The following is a 24,417-nucleotide window of genomic DNA, read 5'->3' as shown; positions in this document are numbered from 1 at the left end:
ATTCTTAAGGGGTTGGACAGGCTAGATGCAGGAAGATTGTTCCCGATGTTGGGGAAGTCCAGGACAAGGGGTCACAGCTTAAGGATAAGGGGGAAATCCTTTAGAACCGAGATGAGGAGAACTTTTTTCACACAGAGAGTGGTGAATCTCTGGAACTCTCTGCCACAGAGGGTAGTTGAGGCCAGTTCATTGGCTATATTAAAGAGGGAGTTAGATGTGGCCCTTGTGGCCAAGGGGATCAGAGGGTATGGAGAGAAGGCAGGTACGGGATACTGAGTTGGATGATCAGCCATGATCATATTGAATGGCGGTGCAGGCTCGAAGGGCCGAATGGCCTACTCCTGCACCTAATTTCTATGTTTCTATGTTTCTATGTTTCTATGGTCTACCGATGAAGAAGGATCCAATTGCATAGTGACAAGCAGAGACCCAGATCTCTGAGGCTAATGATGTTTAGAGGGAATGATGGTTTTCAATGCCAAGCTGTAGTCAATTAATTTATAGTCCAGGTGGTCCAGTGCAGAGTGGAGAGTCAGTGAGATTGCATCCCCTGTTGATCCTGTTGAGGTGGGAGACAAATTGTAGCCGGTCCATCTGCTCCCTGAAGCAGGAGTTGTTATGGTTCATAACAAACCTCTCAAAGCATTTCATCACCACAGACATATAACAGGTAACGCAAAGAGAAAAATACCAGATTGCGGAATATAATGTTACAACACATCCCATTCTCTAATCTACAGAGATCTTACAGCTATTCTATTTGCGTAAAAGATAAACTATTTTATTAGTCATATGCACCACATCTGAAGTGGAACAATACAGGCTGCGGCTTTACAGGCATGGTAGACATAACAACTGAAAACAGTGCAGTAGGTCAGAGAAGTCAGAGGGAGCGGGCTGTAGAAATAATGGAGGAATATGTTTGTTTTCCTCAAAGCAATTACGACTAGCCCTGTTTAACTTGCAAGGACAGATATTTTACAAAGCATTCATGCTACTGCAGATAGAAGGGACAGTACCACTTGATTCTTCTTATCGAGTCCACATCACAAGGCCAGAAATTGTTCAGCCACAGCTGAACACACTTCTCAGCATCGACATACAATGGCATCTTGCGCTTCTAGTGCTTCTTGTGCGTAGTGGTGGAAAGATTGGTGGAAACAGGGCCGCGACATGAATGTTGATTCACGTTTCTCTCTCACATCGGTTGTTTCGACAATAATCGACCAGGCACCGGGGTTGCTTTAAACGTACGTTTATTGAGCAGGAGTCTTCACACAGGTTACAACCTGGCAAAGAGTCAAGCTGCCTGCCCTTAATTGCAAGGCTCTTTATATGTTAATGCCACCGTTTAGCACCTCCCACATCCCCCCCCCCCCCCCCCCCGATCAAAGAACCGACACATTGGAAGAATACAGGAAACCAAGTATGTACATATAAGGGGATGATAGAGGAACCACACATAATCTCAGACCAGTACATCCCTTAGTCTTTAAGAGGGAACTGCAGATCTTCCTGCCAGGGGGGGGGGGGGGGGGGGGGGGGGGGGGGTGTGTATTCCTGTGGCCTGTGATCCTTTATTCATGACTACACAGTAACTGCAAGACATTGTGTATTCCCTCCTAACAGCCTGTTCCAGCAAGCCTGGTCAGCAGCCATCTTATGTCCTTTGTTTCAGTCTACCTGGCCAACCATTTTGTCTTACAGAACAATCTTATAGCATTGATTCAGAATTTCTATTCATCATGAACACTCTTTCCTTGACCTCACCACTTGCATGACCTGCTCAGAGCCACATACCACCCTGATTTGAAAATATTTTATTGTTCCTTTATTGTCAATGGGGTAACAGAACATTGGAACTCCCTCCCTAATAGTATCTTGACATTAACTTCACCACATGGATTGTGCTAATTCAAGAAGTAAGCTTTTAATCACCTCATTAGGGGCAGTTAGGGACAGACATTAAATATTGGGCTTGTCAGTAACACCCAAGTAATAGAAGAAGGCTTACTTTCAAAAGCCAATCATTAAAATAATGATTAATTTACAATGAGTAATTGTGTAAACATCAGCCCCGTTTGAAAGTCCAGGATAAATTCCTCTAGTTTTGGGTCATGACATGAATAAAATGACTCTTCTTATTCAAATTCTCTCATTTCCTGCAACTCCTTTGACTGTTCCCATAAAACTATGTCAGATCTTGTCTTTCCCGTACCAGACTCACATAATAATTCCAACCCTGTTTTCTGCCAGACCATCTGCTTGCTGTTTTGCAGATCTTTGACGCTTCACCTCTGCAAGGTCAACATTCTTCCAGGTCTCTTGCTAAGGCAGGAGTTGGTATAGTTCAGTTTCGTCTTGTCCATACCTGTAAGATTCCCCACCCTCTTCCCTTACCTTCTGTGCTCTCAGTGAAACACAAACCGTTCCTGTCAACAAGGTCAAAAGGTTTATCCTGTAAGCAGTAGTTGCTCTCACTGATCCTTTGTATCAAAGTGAAGATCTCAGTGTTCAACAAAATCATCCCCTCCAAATTCATCACCAGGTTCAACACCTGGACCTCTGCACCTCCTTTTGCAATTGGATCCTTGCCTTGAACATTGGATGAGCTCAATCAGTGCAGATTGGTAACAACATCTCCTCACGGACCAGCAGAGCAGTTGCAGCTCTAAGCTGCATGCTTAACCTGGTAGTTGGACTCTTTTTGCACCCTTGACCGTGTGTCTAAGCACAGCCCCAATGCCGTCAACAAATTTGACAACAAAACCATTGTAGTTGACCGAATCACGTGGTGAGTAGTCAGCGTACAGAAGAAAGATAGAACACCTGCCTGAGTGGTGCCAAAAAAACAACCTTATCTCAATAAAACCAAAGAGCTAATGATTGACTTCAGAAAGAAGAGGTCTATATAGACCATGTGCCAGTGTTCATTGGGCAGTCAGCAGTGGATAGATTTAGCAGCTTCAATTTCCTAGGCCTTTGCATCTAGCATAATCTGAACTATGCTGTCTGTACATAGATGTAATAATAAAGAAGGCATGTCAGTTCCGCTACTTTCTTTGAAGCTTGAGGAGATTAGGCATGTCACCAAATACTCCAACAAATTTCTACAGATGCACTGTAGAAAACATCCTGACTAGTTGCATCATGGCCAGGTATGGCAATTCCAACACACAACTACAAGAGTCCACAGAGAATGGTGGATTCAGCCTAGTCCATCGAAATCGCAGCCCTCTCCACTATTGAAAGCATCTCTTCAAGGTGTTGTTTCCAGAAGGCAGTATCTATCATTAAGGATCCCCACCATCAAGGCCATGCCCTCTTCTCACAGCTACCATCAGGCAGGAGATATAGAAGCCTGAAGTTCCACACCACTGGGTTTAGGAACAGCTAGTTGCCTACAACCAACCTGCACAACCCTAATCCTAAATTGGATTACAAAATGCTGGAGTAACGCAGCGGGTCAGGCAGCATCCCTAGAGAACATGGATAGGAGACCCTTCCTCAAACAGATTGTGGGGTGGGGAAGAACACTGGAAGAGAGGAGAGGCAGCTGAAAGTGTGGCACATAATAGGTAAACACAGGGGAGGGGTGGGGGTTAATAGGCAGATGGTTGGACAAAGGCCAGAGATTTTTTTTTAAACTGAAGAGGTGAGACAAAAGGATTGAAGAGTTGTGAATTGAGAAGCCAGTGAAAAGAATGTAGGTAGAGGGGGAGGGGAGAAATAGGTGCACATCCAGGTGGGGCACAGCGGAGGGGGGGAGGGGGGGGGGGAGGGGGGGGGGGGGGGAGGGGGGAGGGGGGGGGGGGGGGGGGGGGGGGGAGGGGGGGGGGGGGGGGAAGAGAGAAAGGGGGGGGGGAGAGAGAAAAGGGGGGGGGGAGGGGGGAGAAATGGGAGGAAAGGGGTATAAACGGTATAAATATTTAATATTTACAGTATACCGTTTGGGTATAAGCTACCCAAGCAGAATATGAGGTGGTGTTCCTCCAGTTCTTGGCCTCACATTGACATTGGAGGAGGCCCAGGACAGAAAGGTTAGTATAACAATGGGAAGGCGAATTAAAATGGTTAACCATCGGGAGATCCAAGAGGCGTTGGTGGACCCAAAACGTTGCCAATCTGGAGACGCTTCCTGACCTGCTGAGTTACTCCAGCATTTTGTGCCTTTTTATGTATGAACATTAAATTCTCCAATTTCAAGTAATGCACCCATCTCCTTTCACTGCCTACCCACCCCAATGTGCGCATATTTCTCTCACCATCTCTCACCTCCCAGTCACCTTGCTTCTTTCCCCTCCTTCGTACACTCATTTCCCATCCCAAAAATCCCCCATTTCCCTTTCATCTATCCTCTTCCCCCTCCCTCCTGTTCCTTTCCACCCATACCCTCCATCCAGCTTTACAGTTCACTCTTTCCCTCCTCTCTCTTTCCCACACCATTTGTTTCCTTTTCATCTTTGGACTTATTCCATCCATTCGCCAACCACCCCAGCCCCGCCCGTCCCTTCACCAGTATTCATTGATCACTTGCCAAGCTTTGTCCCATCACTCTACTTCTCTTTTCCAGGTTTCTCATCCCTACTCTAACCAGTCCAAAGAAGGTTCCTGATCCCAAACGTCATCTGTCCAAACGCTCTGCAGCAACGCCTGGCCTGCTGAGTGACTCCAGTGCTTTGTGTTTGCACCGTCACAATGTTTCATCTGCAGAAGGTTGTTAAACTATTTGGTGGCATGCCAAACCTTTTAAAACCTGAGAAATTGGAGGCACTGGCATGTCTTGATGTGTGTATTGTTCAAACAAGCCACACAAGTTGGCATTGCTGCTGTGTGAATAACAGGTATTGATTTAATGACACAGTAAATGTATTAGTTTAGTGATACAGGTACCATGAATGTAAAGAAAGACGTGTACCGGATGTGTTTTTGGAATGAGGAAGATTTTTGAAATTCTAAAAGGGAATTGAATCCAAGCTTCGCCGGTGCTGGTCAGGGCTGCTCTGGGGCAGGTGATCCACATGGACCTGACCTATACCGTAACCAGCAGGAAAACCTCAGGAAAGCTGTGGCAGTCTCCTGAGCAATTTCCCGTTCATGTGGAGATCCCGAATGAGCTGTATCCATCAGATCATGATGCACAGATCTCCAGAGATAGGAGAGAAAACATATGGAAAAATAGGCAAGGCAAGGCAAGGCAACTTTATTTATATAGCACATTTCATACACGAGGCAGACTCAAAGTGCTTCACATAAAAACATGTCATACAATAAAATGAAATAATAAAATGAAATAAAATAGAACTAAAAGAAAAGAAAAGCAAAATTAAAAATGCATTATAAAAAGTGCAAAAGTTAAAAGTGCAATGTAGTTAAGATTTAGCTGAAAGCTAAAGTAAACATAAAAGTTTTCAGTCTTGTTTTAAAAGTGGTCAAAGTTGAGGCAAGTCTTAAATCTTCAGGAAGTTTATTCCAGCTATTTGTTGCATAGTAACTAAATCCTGCTTTCCCATGTTTTGTATTTACTCTGGGAATCACTAACAGATTGGTTTCAGAAGATCTTAGCGGTCTAGAAGGCTTATATAGTGGAAGCATGTCAGTGATATACTTTGGTCCTAAACCATGTAGTGATTTATAGGTGAGCAGCAGGATTTTAAAATCAATTCTCTGACATACAGGGAGCCAATGTAAGGATTTATGAATTGGTGTAATGTGTTCAAATTTTTTGGTCTTTGTTAGAACTCTAGCAACAGCGTTCTGAACAAACTGTAGCTGCCTGACAGTTTTTTAGGAAGACCTGCAAGGAGACCATTACAATAATCTAGCCTGCTATTAATAAAGGCATGTACAAGTTTTTCTAAGTCTTGAGCTGACATGAGTCCTCTTAATCTTGCTACATTTTTGAGGTGATAGTAGGCCGATTTTGTTACTGATTTGATGTGACTGTCGAAATTTAAATCTGAATCCATAATGACCCCAAGATTTCTGGCTAGACTTCTTCCTCAGGCTGCAACTGAGTTACAGAGAAAGGTTGAACAAGTTAGGGCTTTATTCTTTGGAGCGCAGAAGGTTAAGGGGGGACTTGATAGAGGTTTTTAAAATGATGAGAGGGATAGACAGAGTTGACGTGGAAAAGCTTTTCCCACTGAGAGTAGGGAAGATTCAAACAAGGGGACATGACATGAGAATTAAGGGACTGAAGTTTAGGGGTAACATGAGGGGGAACTTCTTTACTCAGAGAGTGGTAGATGTGTGGAATGAGCTTCCAGTGAAGGTGGTGGAGGCAGGTTCGTTTTTATCATTTAAAAATAAATTGGATAGTTATATGGATGGGAAGGGAATGGAGGGTTATGGTCTGAGCGCAGGTATATGGGACTAGGGGAGATTATGTGTTCGGCACGGACTAGAAGGGTCGAGATGGCCTGTTTCCGTGCTGTAATTATTATATGGTTATATGGTTATATGGTAACTAACCAGTGACATGAATTCAGTGAGAAGTTACAACATCGGCAGTGAGGCCACTCCTTTAATTTTATAGAAAGCCAAAATATTTTGTATTTAGTCCTGATTAAGCATTAGGAGGTGGGCAATGTTGAGTAGATGGAAATATTAAGGAGGACAATATAAAGAAGGCTTCTGCAATTGACTTCACTCTCACAGTACTTTTCCCATTTTTCTCCAACCACTCACTGAATTGAGTGGATGTTCTGTACAGCCAGAAGCATACACCACTTCACCATTATCTACTGGCGCCTGCTCACCACTATCCAATCATTAAACATCACTAAGGTGGGATCTATTCATACAACTCCCTACCACCCTCTCTTTCTTTGCCCCACCATTAACATGATAAGCCTCAATCACTAGATTCAATGGAACTTTCCACTGTTTCTTCCTTTGCTAGAATATATCTATATTACTAAATCTCTGATCTTGACCGCTTTTGGCCCACTGTGCTGCGATTTCCGACAGAACGCCGCCACCTACGGCCGTCATTTTTGGCCACCTCGCTCAGAGCCCCTCTACATCTTACGGGTGCGGAGAATTTTTCCCATTGATTAAAATTCAGAGAGATATTAATGTTTTAAAAACATTCACCATTCCCTCTGCTGCCCCTGATGGAGGGAGGGGGAGGGACTATAAAACCAGTAAGTGGTGTGCCTCACTTAGTCTCTGCAAGATGGATGAAGCCAAGGGTCACGTCTCTCTGAGCTCTGAATAACACTGAACAAATGTCTACACAACTGTGAGTACCCTTAATGTGGTTTGAAAATGAAAATATGGTTTGTTTAAAGTAAAAGGCTCTACCTGCAAATGGTTGTTTGGGTGCTTTGGCTTGAAGTTGAAAGGCACTACTTACTGCAAATGGTGGCTTGGGTGAATTGGCTTGAAGTTGAAAGGCACTATTTACTGCTAATGGTAGCATGAAGTTGAAAGGCACTATTACTGTAAATGGTGGCTTGGTTGCTTGGGCTTGAAGTTGAAAGGCACTACTTACTGCAAATGGTGGCTAGGGAGCTTTGACTTGAAGTGGAATGGCACCTCTTACTGCTAATGGTGGCTTGGGTGTGGCTTGGGTGTGGCTTGAAGTTGAAAGGCACTAACTGCAAATGGTGGCTTGGATGCAATGGCTTGAAGTTAAAAGGCATTGCTGCAAATGGTGGCGTGGGTGCATTTGCTTGAAGTTGAAAGGCACCACTTACTGCAAATGGTGGCATGAAGTTGAAACGCACTACTTACTGCAAATGGTGGCTTGGGTGCTTTGGCTTGTAGTTAAAGGCACTACTGCAAATGCACTTACTTCATGTTTGCACTGTATATTGATTCTTCCCATCAATGAAAAATAAAAGTGTTATTAGTTTTTAAAAAAATGTTGAGAATCTCTCTCCTGTCAATCACTCCATGAAAGCCACAACTTTTCCGGTGGGGGGGGGGGGGGGGGGGAAGGGTTATAAACCCTGGAAGGTCATGACTCTGTCTGAGCTATGAATCAACTGAACACACTGAATGAGTACTGAAGTGTGAGTTTGGTGTTTTGTGTAGTTTTATAGTGGTTTCACCCTGCATGAAATGGTATGAAGCTGCATTTGAATTTGGTGGCCATGCACCCAGCTTGAAATGGAATAAAACTGCGCTTGAAGTTAGCGGCATTGCATCCTGCTTGAAGTGGTATGAAACTGCACTGAATTTGGTGGCCTTGCACCCTGTTGAAAGTGGTATGAAACTGCACTAAATTTGGTGACGTTGAAGTGGTATGAAACTACACTTGAATTTGGTGGCCTTGCACCTGCTTGAAGTGGTATGAAACTGCACTTGAATTCGGTGGCAGTGCACCCAGCTTGAAATGGTCGGAAACTGTAGATCAGTGCATGTTCCTTTAACATAGTGACCTCACCACTACTAACCATTATCTTCAGTATAATTGTAACCTCCCCACCTCCAGCTCTCTCTCTAGCTCCAGTGACAGACCACGGACAGCTAGGGCACAAATGTGTATCAATATAAATGTTAATAATAAAACTAGTTGTGAAGACATCGTGTGTTTCACTCACCTCTTTACATGGTGTCATAGTCGAACTTTGCGCCTCCTGTGTATCGGGTTTTTATTTAGTTTTCTCCCTGTTCCACACCTTTCGTTGTTTTTAACCCTTGCCTTGAAATGTCAAACTCTTGTCGTAAACCAGATGTTCTGGTGTTTGACTCCGACATCGTCCATCGGTGGGCTGTATTCCGGCGCGATTTCGAGCATTACATTGCGATTGCTCATCCTGATGCCAGCCCTGCGGTGGAGGCACACCTGCTCCTCAACCTGGCTGGGCCGGAGGCCATGGAACGTTCTGAATCGTTCGAGTACGACACTGGTGAGGATGCTCGGGACCCGGTATGTCTTATGGCTAAGTTCACTGCTCTTTGTGACATTCCTACCAACTGCATACTAGAACGGTTTAAGTTTTTCACCAGGCGCCAGAGCCCCGGGGAGCACATTGACACCTACATTGCCTCGTTGCGTCACTTAGCACGGCGTTGCCGCCTCGACGCGGTGACCCCCGACCAAATGACCCGGGATGTCCTGGTTTACGGTCTCCTGGACGAGAAACTAAGGGCTGAACTTTTGAGGAAGCCCGACCTGACTTTGAATGAGGCTTTGCACGCCCCTCGCATGGCTGCTGCTGTTGCCTCCGTGGCATCGTCTGCGGCTCAGGACATTAACCATGCCAGTGCTGCTGGCCGCCGGCAGTTCGATGGCCCGCCGCACCAGCGTGGTATCACCCGCCCCCACGAGAGACAGCCCGCGTCCTTGCCCCAACTGCAACTTTGCCCCCCATCAATTTAATGTCTGCCCTGCGCTGGGAAAGACTTGTAATTTCTGCAGGAAGCTAAATCATTTTTCTGCTGCATGTCGCTCCCGTGGAAAACCTGTTCCTGCTCCCAGGAGAAGTCTAAACAACATTTCTGAGGCTGATAGCGCAGCCGGTTCCCAGCACCAGTCAGACGAACTCCCTGATTCTGATACAAGTTCCTCCCATGACGAATCGAGTATTTTTTCACTGTTGGGTGCACCTGCACTGATAGCTGATCCCTCAGTGCATGTAACTGTGAATGGGACGACCTTTCTGCCGAAGGTCGACACGGGGGCGTTTTCCAATGTTATGTCAGTGAGCCTCTTCAAGAAGATAAGGTCTGGGGAGAAGGTTACTCCCAACGACTCCCGTCTTCATGCCTATGGGAGAGGCGTGCTCGTACCAGTCGGCAAGGCTACTCTTATCTGCACAGTCCTGGAGACTTCTCGGCCCCTCACTTTTCACCTGTTGGAATCTGAGAATGTCACACTGTTGGGCGCCCGTGCGTGCCAGGACCTCGGTTTGGTTTCCTTCCACCGCGGCATCCACCTGGTGCAGACCCCCCTGGACCCCATGAGTGAGTACCCCGATCGTTTTGATGACGAGCTGGGCAAGCTGCCCTGCAATTACAAGATCGCCGTGGACCCGGGTGTCGATCCGGTGATTCGCCCACCTCATCGTGTCTCCTTTGCCATGAAGGACAAGGTGGAGTCGACTCTGCGCCACATGGTGGCCGTGGGCATCCTCAAGGAGGTGAGTGATCCCACCCGGTGGGTCTCCACCATGGTTGTTGCTGCAAAGAAAGACAAGAGTGAGATTCGAATCTGTATAAACCCCAAGGACCTGAACCTTGCCATCAAGCGCCCGCACTACCCCATGCGGACGGTGGAGGACGTCGCTGCACAGGTTGGCCCAGCCACTGTCTTCTCTGTCCTCGATGCCAAGAGCTCTTTCTGGCAGATTTCGCTGGATGAACGTTCCTCCTTCCTGACCACCTTCAGCACACCCTTCGGCAGGTTCTGTTTCCTCCGCATGCCTTTCGGGATCAATTCTGCCAGCGAGGTTTACCAGCGCACCATGGAGCAGCTGTTTGCCGGTCTGCCGTGTGCTATCATTGTCGACGCCATCCTGGTATACGGAAGGGACGTCGCCGAGCACGACTTCCACCTCCGCCAAGTCCTGGACAGGGCTCGTGAGATCAACCTCAAACTTAACTCCAAGAAGTGCCGTTTCCGCGTCCCGGAGGTCACATACGTGGGCCACGTCTTCACGGCTGAGGGTCTGAAGCCCGACCCACAGAAGACGGCTGCGGTCTCTGGGATGTCCGCACCCGTTGATGTGCCCAGCCTGCAGCGCTTTCTGGGCATGGTGAACTACCTGGGGAAGTTCATTCCCAACCTCAGTGAGCTGAGTGCGCCCCTGAGGGAACTGATCAAGAAGGATACTGCCTGGGCTTGGTTCCCGAAGCACCAGACGGCTTTCGATGTCCTGAAGTCCAGACTGGTTACGACCCCCACCCTCAAGTTTTTTGACTTGAAGCGTCCCATCGTCCTCACCTGCGATGCCTCGAAGTTCGGTCTTGGTGCCGCCTGCCTGCAGCTCTACGATGGCCTGCAGTTGCCTGTCTCCTACGCTTCTCGCACCATGACCCCCGCTGAGCAGCGTTATGCCCAGATCGAGAAGGAGCTCCTCGCCGTGGTGTTTGCCTGCTCGAAGTTTAAGGATTACATCCTGGGCAACACTTTCACTGTCGAAACCGACCACCAGCCGCTGGTCACGATCCTGAATAGACCGATCCACGTTGCCTCATCCCGCTTGCAGCGAACGATGCTGCAGCTCCAGCGCTTCACGTTTCGAATCGTGTACCGCAAGGGCAAGGACATGTTCGTGGCCGACACACTATCCCGTGCACCGCTGGCGTCCACTGCCCATCGCCCGTACGAATCGTCTGACCTGATGGTGCTAAACGTTAATATTGTGCCTTCCCAGCAGATGCAGCCCTGGTCCAGCACACTGCCAAAGATCCTGCCCTGCAGCAGCTTGCCGACGTCATCCTTCGTGGCTGGCCTGACCGTCGCTCATCTTTGCCGGCTGGTGCCGTGCCCTACTTCCTGGTCCGGGACGAGCTTGTGCTGCACGACGGCGTGGTGGTGAAGGGCCACAAGGTTGTGGTGCCTGCCGTGCTGCGGGACCACTACTTCCAAACTGCCGAGGCCACTCTGTCCCAGGCCCAGAGCCAGTTCTATTGGCCCGGCATGGCACAGGACATCCGGGAGAGGGTCTCCGCCTGCTCTGCCTGCAATAGCCTCTCTCCCCATCAGCAGCGACTGCCGCACCTACAGCAGCCTGCCCCCGATCTGCCGTGGATGGCAGTTGCCACTGACATCTTTGAGTGGCATGGCAAGCATTTCCTGGTCCTTGTGGACTCCTACTCCAGCTGGTTCAAGGTGGATCAACTCCCCTCCCTCACATCTGCTGCTGTCATTGGGAAGCTGCGCCGCCACTTTGCGACCGTTGGCTCTCCTGCGAGTCTGCAGTCTGACAACGGCAGCCAGTTTTCGAGCGCGGAGTTACGCGATTTCGCTGCCACCTGGAACATTCGTCACAATACCAGCAGCCCCGAGTACCCGCAGAGCAACGGCCTTGCTGAGCGCGCCGTCCGCAGTGCCAAGGAGCTGCTGGAGCATTGTAGACTTTCTCGGTCCGATTTTTACTTGGCCCTCCTCAACCTCCGCAATATTTCCCGTGACCCTGCCTTGGGCTCGCCTGCACAGCGGCTCATGTCCCGCACCACGCGCCCTCCGATCCCAGTATCCCAGCGGTCCCTGCGGACTGCCGTCCTCAGCCCTGCCGCTGTCCAGGAGCGCATTGCCCAAAAACAAGATATCCAGAAGCGCTCGCATGACAAGTCCTGCCGTCCCCTTCCACGTCTATTCCCTGGCCAGGTGGTCTGGATGTGGTCCCCCTCCGGACACTCCCAGCTGGTTGTTGTCGTCAGCTCTGCCGGCTCTCCGCGGTCTTACCTCGTTGACTACGAGGGTATCATCTATCGCCGATCCCGCCAGCATTTGCTGCTGGTCAACGAGCCCGCTCCGCCACCTGCAGCCCCTTTTGCCCCACCGGTTCCTTCCTCGCTGCCCACCGCTCCTCGCATGCCCAGGACTCTACCTTCTCAGCTCTTTGTGCCCCGGTCTCCTGTTGCTCCTCCGCCCTCGCCTGCCTTGCCCGCTCGCTTGCCCGCTGCTGTCCCCGTTTCCCCTCCCCGGTCACCTCATCCTCCCTCTCCTGCGTGTTCTCCGGTTCGTTCACCTGCCTCCGCTCCTGTTCCTACGGAGGAGGGGGAGGGTGGGCTGCGTACCCAGTCCGGGCGCTTGGTCAAACCGCTGGTACGTTACGGGGAATTTGCTTAGCTGTTTTAACTGTTTCCTGCCGGTGCACGCGTTTGTCTGTTTCTAGCGTATGAGTCGTGGTCGCACTGTCATTATTGTAATGTTTTGTTTTCCAAGGGGAAGGATGTAGATCAGTGCATGTTCCTTTAACATAGTGACCTCACCACTACTAACCACTCCCCATTATCTTCAGTATAATTGTAACCTCCCCACCTCCAGCTCTCTCTCTAGCTCCAGTGACAGACCACGGACAGCTAGGGCACAAATGTGTATCAATATAAATGTTAGTAATAAAACTAGTTGTGAAGACATCGTGTGTTTCAACACCTCTTTACAGAAACTGCACTTGAATTTGGTGGCCTTGCATCCTGCTTAAAATGGTAGGAACATGGATTTGAATTTGGTGGCCTTGCATCCTGCTTGAAAAGGAATTTCAGGGAATAGTCAGGAATCAACTGCCAGCCCACCAGCCGTGAGTGAGCTGCCAGCAGATCAGGCTTGAGGGACTGAGCTGCCACCCCAAGAACCCATACCAGCACTCCAGAAAGCCCCCCCACTGGCCACCAATATTGGAATTAGTGGAGAGGTGGAATATTGCACCGGGGGACCAGCCCTCCCATGTCAACATGGGACCCAACACTTAGTCTAGTATATATTTAAAAATCATCTTCTTTCACAAACCGTTCATATGTCTACACTCCTAGAAACATAGAAACATAGAAATTAGGTGCAGGAGTAGGCCATTCGGCCCTTCGAGCCTGCACCGCCATTCAATATGATCATGGCTGATCATCCAACTCAGTATCCCGTACCTGCCTTCTCTCCATACCCCCTGATCCCCTTAGCCACAAGGGCCACATCTAACTCCCTCTTAAATATAGCCAATGAACTGGCCTCAACTACCCTCTGTGGCAGAGAGTTCCAGAGATTCACCACTCTCTGTGTGAAAAAAGTTCTTCTCTCATCTCGGTTTTAAAGGATTTCCCCTTTATCCTTAAGCTGTGACCCCTTGTCCTGGACTTCCCTAACATCGGGAACAATCTTCCTGCATCTAGCCTGTCCAACCCCTTAAGAATTTTGTAAGTTTCTATAAGATCCCCTCTCAATCTTCTAAATTCTAGAGAGTATAAACCAAGTCTATCCAGTCTTTCTTCATAAGACAGTCCTGACATCCCAGGAATCAGTCTGGTGAACCGTCTCTGCACTCCCTCTATGGCAATAATGTCCTTCCTCAGATTTGGAGACCAAAACTGTACGCAATACTCCAGGTGTGGTCTCACCAAGACCCTATACAACTGCAGTAGAACCTCTCTGCTCCTATACTCAAATCCTTTTGCAATGAAAGCTAACATACCATTCGCTTTCTTTACTGCCTGCTGCACCTGCATGCCCACCTTCAATGACTGGTGTACCATGCCACCCAGGTCTCGCTGCATCTCCCCCTTTCCCAATCGGCCACCATTTAGATAATAGTCTGCTTTCCTGTTTTTGCCACCAAAATGGATAACCTCACATTTATCCACATTATACTGCATCTGCCAAACATTTGCCCACTCACCCAGCCTATCCAAGTCACCCTGCACTCTCCTAGCATCCTCCTCACAGCTAACACTGCCCCCCAGCTTAGTATCATCCGCAAACTTGGAGATATTGCCTTCAATTCCCTCATCCAGATCATTAATATATATTGTAAATAGCTGGGGTCCCAGTACTGAGCCTTGGGGTACCCCACTAGTCACTGCCTGCCATTGTGAAAAGGACCCGTTTACTCCTACTCTTTGCTTCCTGTTTGCCAGCCAGTTCTCTATCCACATCAATACTGAACCCCCAATGCCTTGTGCTTTAAGTTTGTATACTAATCTCTTATGTGGGACCTTGTCGAAAGCCTTCTGGAAGTCCAGCTACACCACATCCACTGGTTCTCCCCTATCCACGCTACTAGTTACATCCTCGAAAAATTCTATAAGATTCGTCAGACATGATTTACCTTTCGTAAATCCATGCTGACTTTGTCCAATGATTTCACCACTTTCCAAATGTGCTGCTATCCCATCTTTAATAACTGACTCTAGCAGTTTCCCCACTACCGATGTTAGACTAACTGGTCTGTAATTCCCCATTTTCTCTCTCCCTCCCTTCTTAAAAAGTGGGGTTACGTTTGCTACCCGCCAATCTTCAGGAACTACTCCAGAATCTAAAGAGTTTTGAAAGATTATTACTAATGCATCCACTATTTCTGGAGCTACTTCCTTAAGTACTCTGGGATGCAGCCTATCTGGCCCTGGGGATTTATCGGCCTTTAATCCATTCAATTTACCCAACACCACTTCCCGGCTAACCTGGATTTCACTCAATTCCTCCAACTCCTTTGACCCGCGGTCCCCTGCTATTTCCGGCAAATTATTTATGTCTTCCTTAGTGAAGACGGAACCAAAGTAGTTATTCAATTGGTCCGCCATATCCTTGTTCCCCATGATCAACTCACCTGTTTCTGACTGCAAGGGACCTACATTTGTTTTAACTAATCTGTCTTTGCCTATTATCCAGCATTCTTTATTAACTTCTATTTGAGAAATATTTAGAAATGTATTTCTTGTTCATAATTCATTCAGCTTGTTATAAAAATAATTGCTTTGATATCATTGCATTCCTACAGGTTTTGCCCAGAGAAGAATAGTTGTGCATGCATTACTGCTGCTCTAAGACCGAATGTGAAATCCATCTTAGTAAGCAGGATACCTGATTTTCCAAGTACCTTTTTAACCATCTTCTGAAATGACATCAACCGCAGTGGAACATGCAATATTTCTTTGTACCAAGATAAAGAGAAAAACTTTGTTTGTGCTATCCAGTCAAATCATATTATATATGCACACAATCAAGTCATAGACAAGTACAACATCTAGTACAAAGAGAAAAATACCAGAGTGCATAAAATAATGTTACGGTGTATTTTTTCATGAACTATCAATATCACTACTTTATTTAATATTCTTTCTCTCTTTTTCTTGCTTTTGTTACTTTTTTTTACTACAAAATTTAAAACAAGAAGTTGTACATGAAATGTATTATGTTATTCATGTTTTATATTATTGTACATTGCTTCTAATAAAAATATTAAAAAATAAATAAAATAAAATGTTACGGTGTTATTGCATTATTGCATTGTTGCAGTTAGCAAGTTACAACTAAAGAGAAAGTACAGATTTAAAGAAAGTGCAAGGGCTGCAAAGCGGTAGGTTGGGAGATCAGAACTACACTGTTATCTTATGAGAGGACCGTTCAGTAACCATATAACCATATAACAATTACAGCACAGAAACAGACCATCTCGGCCCTACAAGTCCGTGCCGAACAACTTTTTTCCCTTAGTCCCACCTGCCTGCACTCATACCATAACCCTCCATTCTCTTCTCATCCATATGCCTATCCAATTTATTTTTAAATGATACCAACGAACCTGCCGCCACCACTTCCACTGGAAGCTCATTCCACACCGCTACCACTGAATAAAGAAGTTCCCCCTCATGTTACCCCTAAACTTCTGTCCCTTAATTCTGAAGCCATGACCTCTTGTTTGAATCTTCCCTATTCTCAAAGGGAAAAGCTTGTCCACATCAACTCTGTCTATCCCTCTCATCATTTTAAAGACCTCTATCAAGTCCCCCCTTAACCTTCTGCGCTCCAGAGAATAGATAGTAGTCAGATAACAGTGGGGAAGAAGCTCTTCCTGAATCTGGTAGTGCATGCTTTCAAGCTTTTGTATCTTCTGGCTGTTGCGAGAGGAGAGACGAGAGAATGACCACGGTGCAAATTATTCTTAATTTCTTAATTATGTTGGCTGCTTTCCCTGAGTCAACATAAGTGTAGATATTGTCAATAGGCTTCCACCATAGGCATGTTCTCAAAGGCTGAAGTTAGGGAAACATACAGGTCAGAAACAGGCCATTTGGCCCATTGAGTCTACACCAGCCTTCAATCATCCATTTACACTAATCATACACTAGCTCCTTTTTTATTCTCCTCAGATTCCCATGAACCTCCTCCCCACAAGACCCCATCCCAATTTTATATAAATCATCAACACATTAGGGACAACGTACCACATGTAACTGACATATCGACAGATACATCTTTAGGATGCAGGAGAAAACGAGCGACCCTAGGGGTAATGCACATAATTACAGAGTTCATACGAACACCACAGACTCAGCTGTAGAAGTCAAAATTGAACGTTGGTCATTGGAGCTTTGTCAGCAGCTTAATCACTGGTTGCCTTATGACCTTACAGAAACCTCCTTGGCCACTTCCTACAGGAAGCAATTAGCTGTAGTTCTTGAAGAACTCAATATGCTCTTGCAAATGCCTCGAGCAAAAAATATTCTTCAGATCAAATTAGTTTAGTGTTATACACACCAAATTTAATTCGTTGTTTGCATGAACCTCACAAAGTGAACAGTAAGTACAATGAGCACAACTATGAATACAACAAATGCAAAACAGCAGAATGGTGCAAAGATTGTAGTAGAATCCATAATAGTACAAAAACATACAAAGGTGCAATAACATTGGAATGCACTGTCAGCAGAGTTGGTGGAGGGCGCTCAGCATCGCCAAGGACTGCTCTCACCCCAACCATGGACTGTTTACCCTCCTACCATCCGGGAGGCGCTACAGGTCTCTCCGTTGCCGAACCAGCAGGTCGAGGGACAGCTTCTTTCCAGCGGCTGTCACTCTACTCAACAACGTACCTCGGTGACTGCCAATCACCACCCCCCCCCCCCCCCCCCCCCCCCCCCCCCGGATACTTATTATTATTTATTCAAATCGTTTGCTATGTCGCTCTTCAAGGGAGATGCTAAATGCATTTCGTTGTCTCTGTACTGTACACTGACAATGACAATTAAATTGAATCTGGATTGGAATCTGGATCTGGAGGCAATTACAACAGTGGCTTTCAAGAGACGTTTAGATAGGCTCATGGATATGCAGAGAATGATGGTTTATGAATCATGTCCATGCAGGTGAGATTAATTTATCCTGGCATTGTGCTTGGCGTTCTGGGCTGAAGGGGCTGTTCCAGCGCTGTACTTTTCTGTTTTTTACAATACTTGGCAGCACTTCCAGGAAGGATGTGTGAAAAAGGTAATTGGTTCAAGAGTCTGATAACAGTGGGGAAGAAACTGTTCTTCAGTCTGAACATCCAGAGCTTACAATGGTGAGTGTTTGATGGCACTGGGCCTGTACTTGCTGGAGTTTAGAAGGTTGCGGGGAGACCTCATTGAAACTTACCGAATCGTGAAAGGCCTGGATAGAGTGGATGAGGGGAGAATGTTTCCACTAGTGGGAAAGTCTAGGACCAGAGTCCATAGCTTCAAAATAAAAGGACATACCTTTAGGAAGGAGATGAGGAGGAGGGTGGTGACTCTGTAGAATTAATTGCCACAGACAGGTGTGGAGGTCAAGTCAATGGATATTTTTAAGGAGGAATTGATAGACTCTTGATTAGTACAGGTGTCAGGGATTGTGGGGAGAAGGCAGGAAGTGGGGTTGAGAGGTATAGATAGATTAGCCATGATTGAATGGCGGAGTAGACTTGATGAGCCGAATGGCCTAATTTCTGCTCCTATCACTTATGAACTTATAAAGCTCCTGTATCTTCTCCCAGAAGATTGAAGGGAGAAGGGGAAATGGCCAGAACGGCAGGCATCCTGTCCAGACTTCCTAATGCAATTCCGTATGAATGTGGACTGGATGGAATGAAGTGACAAACCTGTGATGGGCTGGGCTGTGTTCCCATTCTCTGCAGGTTCAAACGGTCAAGAGTAAAGCATCTGCCCCGGTTATAAAATGTTGGTTAGGCTACATTTGGAATATTGTCTACCTGCGTTTGGCCCATATCCCCCTAAAACTATCCTATTCATGTACCTGTCCAAATGTCTTTTAAATGGTGTTATAGTACCTTCCCCAACTACCTCCTCGGGCAGCTCGTTCCAGGCACCCGCCGCCTTCTGTGTGCCCTGCTGTCACCAGACACAGAGGGGCTGAGCTATCGGGACCAACCCATTGTGGGCTCCACCTTTTGTTGACCATCGATGCTGTCTTTGACATTTCCTTTTGCATAACCCCCCCCCGCCTCCGAAAATTGCACTACCGCTACTGTCTATACATTTTACTGTTCCATTATATTGTGTTTGCACTTCTGAGGGAGATACTAACTGCATTTCATTGTCTTTGTATTGGTACACTGCACAATGACAATAAAGTTTGAATCGGAATCTGAATCATTCATTTGTTCCAGGTATCTTTTCATATTTCTCATTTCCCCCTCCCCTGACTCTCAGTCCGAAGAAGAGTCTCAACCCGAAACGCCATCTATTCTTTTTCGCCAGAGATGCTGCCTGTCCTGCGGAGTTACTCCAGCATTTTGTGTCTATCTTCGGTGTAAACCAGCATCTGCAGTTCCTTCCTACACACTCGATGATAAATGTATTGTTTAAGAAGGAAACATGAATGGCTTTGACATTTTGTTAGACAATGTATTGATATGGTGGTTCAAAGAACGTAGAGAAAAACATCTACCAATTGAATCTCTAGTATATATTTGAAATAAAAATATTTTTCAATACTCTTTATCATGGAACATTTGTACCTCCTAGTCTCCCTTTTTAGCAGTTAGCTTGTATTCTTTTCTCACTTTCAATTGTGAAATGCTTTGGAATTTGTTTTTTACATTGAATATTCATATAGAATATTACCATAGAACAGTGCAGCGCAGGAACAGGCCATTCGGCCCATAATGCCCATTCCAAATATGATGCCAGGTTAAATTAATCTCCTCTGCCTGCTTGTAATCCACATCATTCTATTCCCTGCATATCCATGTACCATGTACCTATCTAAAACATGTTATCAAACAAATTGCTATGTTATTATTTGTATTCCAGCAGATTTGACAATATTTTTGGAATGTTAATGAAATTAGTCAGTGAAACCAACAAAAGTCCCGTTTAAAGCAGTTTACACCGTTTAAATTACCTTTAATCCTGCACTTTGTCCCCACCACTGTGTCAGCATGTGGACTCGCGTTACATGCAGCGTCTCTGCAACAAAGGCTTTATTTTCTGCCTGGCAAAATTGTAATGTGGACATAAGGATGGACTGTCACCTTTAATTGCTAGTGAGCATTCAAGACATCATGCGGTTCACATGACGTTGAATACGGAAAGAATTAGAAGGGGCAGAGTCACAGGGAACAGACCTTTAAAGGGCAGGTTTTGGAGTTACAACATCACTACAACCACACTTTATCTGAACTGATTTGTGAGATCTGTAGTAGAGCGAGAGAGTTCAGTGGAGGCATTTTATGTTAAAAGGAAAAAACACAAAACTCCAAATATAATGCAGAGACCAAGACAAATGCAGAGGCTATTGTTTCTGCTCCTGGGTCAACTTTTAACATTTGCTTCTTGTGATACAACTCCAGGACCTAAACACGAACGAAGACCTGGAGGTAAGATAATATGTTCTAAACATAGCCTGTGCTATATCATTGCTGATGCAGGCAATGAGAATGGAGTGAACTGATTTCTATTAATTACATGGAAAAATGTGAGATTTTTGTTTTAAGTTGTTTTGCTTTAAGCAATTAATTGCTTGCAAACTAATATCAAAATATCCAACTTTTTTCATTAGGGAAATGATTGAAAACCTAATGGCTTTCAAAATCTTCATATTATAGTTTGAAACTTTTAACAAGTACTTTTTTTTAAACCAAATTATTCCACTTGAATACTGAGAGCAAAGCCTGCCTGTTATCTAGAGGGTGTAAAACTGGACCATTGTATATAGTGTTCACACCATAATCATTCCGGTTGGATGAGGCTCCAATATCATGGACTAGAATGCAAATTGAGCCTGCAAGTTTGAATGTATTCAGTCATGGTTTCAGGGTAAATGAGCATTTCTTTGTTAGTAATTATCATTATGAATTGGTTCCACAAATATGGACCAAGTGGTTGCATTTTCTGATCACAGTCATAAATCTCCCCCCCCCCACCCCCACCCCGGTCATTTCTCCAAGCATTTTGCCTTTAACTTTGCCTTTACATTCCCACCACAGATGCCGCCTGACCGTTTGAGTTACTCCGACACTTTGATTTGTACAAGATGTAAATAATTTCACCATCTGGAAAGAGTGTTTGTTATTGTCAGTGAGAGTATTTGATCAATTTCCCTCCTGGAATCAGTAAAGTTCTATTGTATCGTATTGAAAAGTAGGAAGGAGGTTAAATGGCAGGTATCCTATGTTTGCTTGGTGCCATGTGAAGGGCTATGGAAGCTTGAATCATAATGTACCAAAGAGAATTATTTCTTTGGAATACAGAAAGGAGAGGGGATAGAAACATAGAAAATAGGTGCAGGAGTAGGCCATTCAGCCCTTCGAACCTGCACCGCCATTCAATATGATCATGGCTGATCATCCAACTCGGTATCCTGTACCTGCCTTCTCTCCATACCCTCTGATCCCTTTAGCCACAAGGGCCACATCTAACTCCCTCTTAAATATAGCCAATGAACTGACCTCAACTACCTTCTGTGGCAGAGAGTTCCAGAGATATCGTGCTAAATTCCAGAGATTCGTGCTAAAGGCGATCAAAATGATAGGCCTTTGAACGTGAACTCTAGTGTCAGTAACATCTATGGACAAAGCAGCATTATCCAGAGATAGACATGACAAAGCTGGAGTGACTCAGCAGATCCGGCAGCATTTGGGTTGAGACCCTTCTACAGACAGGAGCATCTGCAGTTCCTTCCTACACATATAACCATATAACCATGTCATGCAGCTTTATCCAATCTGGGCAGGAAGAAAGGGAATGAGAACATAAATTCAAGACATTATTGAGAGCCCGGTTGCTATGCTGGGCAGGGGGGTGGGGTGAAACCGCTGAAGAAAATGGCAGGTTCTCCGGAGAAGGGTAACAGATGGAGAAAACAAAGAGAACATCTGTGAAAAGTTAGACACCAAGAGACGCTGAATGACCTGAATGACAGGTTTTGGTTGAGAGGAGGCAGTGATGGTTTTAGCTGATATAGAGTGGTGGACGTCGCCTGCAAAAAGGAATTTTGTTTTTGAGCCAGGCCTCCTATAGATTCCTTCAATGGTGAGGAAGTCAGTATCTGCAATGGGCTGTACAGTGTCTAGCACACTGTGTAATCTCCTTCGTTCCTGGGTGTTTGAGTTGACCAACAAGGCAGGAATACAACCAGTCAGTGTAGTCTCTACCGTACACAGTGTAGTCTCTACCGTACACAGGCGCGGCTCTGGCCAGCAGCGGCCTCTGCAGCCTGTCCGCGTTTTTATTATTTTTGTCTGTGTTTTTATGTAGTGTTTGTTATTTATGTTGGGGTGTGGGGGTGGGGTGGGAGGAGGGGGGGGGGAACTTTTTGAATCTCTCCCTGCACTGGAGACCCGACCTTTTCTCGTCGGGTCTCAGTCGTCGTTGAGGCCGCAACGAGGAGCGGCCTCCAACAGGAAGAGACCGGGGACTCAGGTGTCGACTCACCGTTGCCGTCGCGGAGCTGGCCGAGTCCGGAGCGGTGGAGGAGCGCTGCTGCTGCTGCTGCTGCTGCTGATGCTGTTGCTGCTGCTGCTGCTGCTGCTGCTGCCGGAGAGTCGGAGGCTCTCTACAGGTCTGTGGACGACGGCGCCGGGAGCCTACGGCTCCCTGGGGGGAGACCGCTTTTCGGGGCTTCTGCGGCGGCGACTTCTCCCGCCCGAGTTGCGGGGTCGAAGAGCTCCTGGAGCGGGGCCTGACACCGCTGCCCCGCGCGGCTGGAATGGCTGCGGACTCTGCGAGCGCACACCGGGGGCTCCAACATCAAGACCCGGTGTGCGACCTCGCACCACCCGGCGTGGCTTTAATGGCCGCGGGACAATCGCCATCGCCAGCCGGGGGCTATGACTTTGACTCTGACATCGGGGGGGGGGGGAGAGTGCAGTGGAGAGAGAAGTTTATTTGGCCTTCCATCACAGCTATGTGATGGATGTTTATGTTAAATGTAATTATGTTGTGTCTGGGGTCTATTTGTGTGTAATGTATGGCTGCAGAAACGGCATTTCGTTTGGACCTCCAGGGGTCCAAATGACAATTAAATTGACTCTTGACTCTTGACTCTTGACGTGTAGACGATCAATTGAGCATTTGCCAACACACAAAACCTGCTCAATCTTTAAAGGAAATATGAGGCTTTGAGATGAGCTTTAGTAATTGCATTAATACGCTGAGCTTGGGGCAGATATTCAGAGATATGTGTCCATCTGTGGAGATAAAGGGATAGTTAGTCAGTGTTTCGGGTCAAGTCCTCTGCTTCAGGATTCTCATACTTAAAGGTGGGGATGGCATTGACATCCAGGACATCAGGATAGTGAAAGAATTGCTCCAGTGACCAAAATAATGGTTTGAATGTAAAGCTGGTGCCGCGAGGGATGGATGGACGCGTGTACAATGCATGTTTTATCATTTAAAGATGCATATACAGCAGCGAAAGGGCAGGAGAGCATACATACCAAATGCCTGCCAGTGAGCCGAAGGGTCAGAAAATCATGGTGCAGGTGTGGAACATGCGTGCTAGGGCCACAATTGGAGTATTGTGTGAAGTTCTGTTCACCACGCTACAGGAAGATTGCGTAGGTTTTGGAGAGAGGTTTTTGTAGAAGAGGTTTTCCAGATTAATGCCTAGATTAGAGAGTATTAAATCCGAGGAGAGATTGGACAAATGTGGGTTGTTTTTTTCTGGCACATCAGCAATAGACGTACATTTAAAAATTATGAGAAAGTTGAGGTTTTTTAAATATAACATTGTGGGTGTCTGTGGTGTACTGCCAGGGGAAGTGGTAGAAACAGATATGATTTATATATTTGTATTTACATATTATCTGTGTGTATTGTGTTTATGGGTCTGTTACGCCATTGCAAATTGGAATTTCATTGTTCCATTGTCAGTATACATGATCATTAAACACTCTCAACTCTTGATTGCAATGTTTAAGCAGCTTTTAGATAGGCACATGATCATAGAGTCTCATACAGCGTGGAAACAGGCACTTCGGCCCAACATGCCCATACCAACCAACATATCCTACCTAGTCTGAAGAAGGGTTTCGGCCCGAAACGTTGCCTATTTCCTTCGCTCCATAGATGCTGCTGCACCCGCTGAGTTTCTCCAGCTTTTTTGTGTACCAACATATCCTACCTGCCTGCGTTTGGCCCATATCCCTCAAACCTGCCCTATCCATGTACCTGTCTACATTTTTCTTAAATATTGCGTTTATACCTGGCTCAACTACCTCCTCTGGCAGCTCGTTCCATTCACCCCCCCCTCCCCCCCCCCCACTTTGTGTGATAAAGTTACCCCTGGGATTTCTATTAAATCTTTTCCCCCTCACCTTACGCCTAGGTGTCAGTTCTCAATTTCCCTACTCGAGGCAAGAGATTCTGTGAGTCTATTCCTCTCATGATTCTGAACATCTCTATAAGATCACCCCTCGTCATCCCGTGCAACAAGGAATAGAGACCTAGCCTGCTCAACCTCTCCCTTTGGCTCAGGCCCTCGAGTCCCCGCAACATCCTCGTAAAAATGACCTGGCAGAGAATGGAGAGATAAAACCCACGAACAGGCAG

The 24,417-nt window shown here is 46.4% G+C and overlaps 2 protein-coding genes across 3 annotated transcripts in view; one reads left to right on the top strand and one right to left on the bottom strand.

Annotated features, from left to right (window-relative positions):
* The window catches only part of LOC129695747 (kunitz-type U19-barytoxin-Tl1a-like), a 97,085-nt gene extending 77,188 nt beyond the window's left edge, over positions 1-19,897 (bottom strand). The window contains exon 1 of the mRNA XM_055632993.1: positions 19,769-19,897. Within this exon, the coding sequence (XP_055488968.1) occupies positions 19,769-19,882 (114 nt within the window). The 5' untranslated portion in view covers positions 19,883-19,897. The remainder of the gene's footprint in view (positions 1-19,768) is intronic.
* Positions 19,898-19,994: 97 nt separating this feature from the next.
* Positions 19,995-24,417, top strand: part of ca9 (carbonic anhydrase IX) — an 86,823-nt gene continuing 82,400 nt past the window's right edge. For both annotated transcript variants that reach the window (XM_055632979.1, XM_055632969.1), the window contains exon 1: positions 19,995-20,243. In XM_055632979.1, coding sequence (XP_055488954.1) covers positions 20,132-20,243 — 112 coding nt within the window. In that variant the 5' untranslated portion in view covers positions 19,995-20,131. The remainder of the gene's footprint in view (positions 20,244-24,417) is intronic.

The sequence above is a fragment of the Leucoraja erinacea genome, chromosome 1 (assembly GCF_028641065.1).
Source record: "Leucoraja erinacea ecotype New England chromosome 1, Leri_hhj_1, whole genome shotgun sequence".
Taxonomy (NCBI): domain Eukaryota; kingdom Metazoa; phylum Chordata; class Chondrichthyes; order Rajiformes; family Rajidae; genus Leucoraja; species Leucoraja erinaceus.
This window is presented reverse-complemented; position numbering and strand designations above follow the sequence as displayed.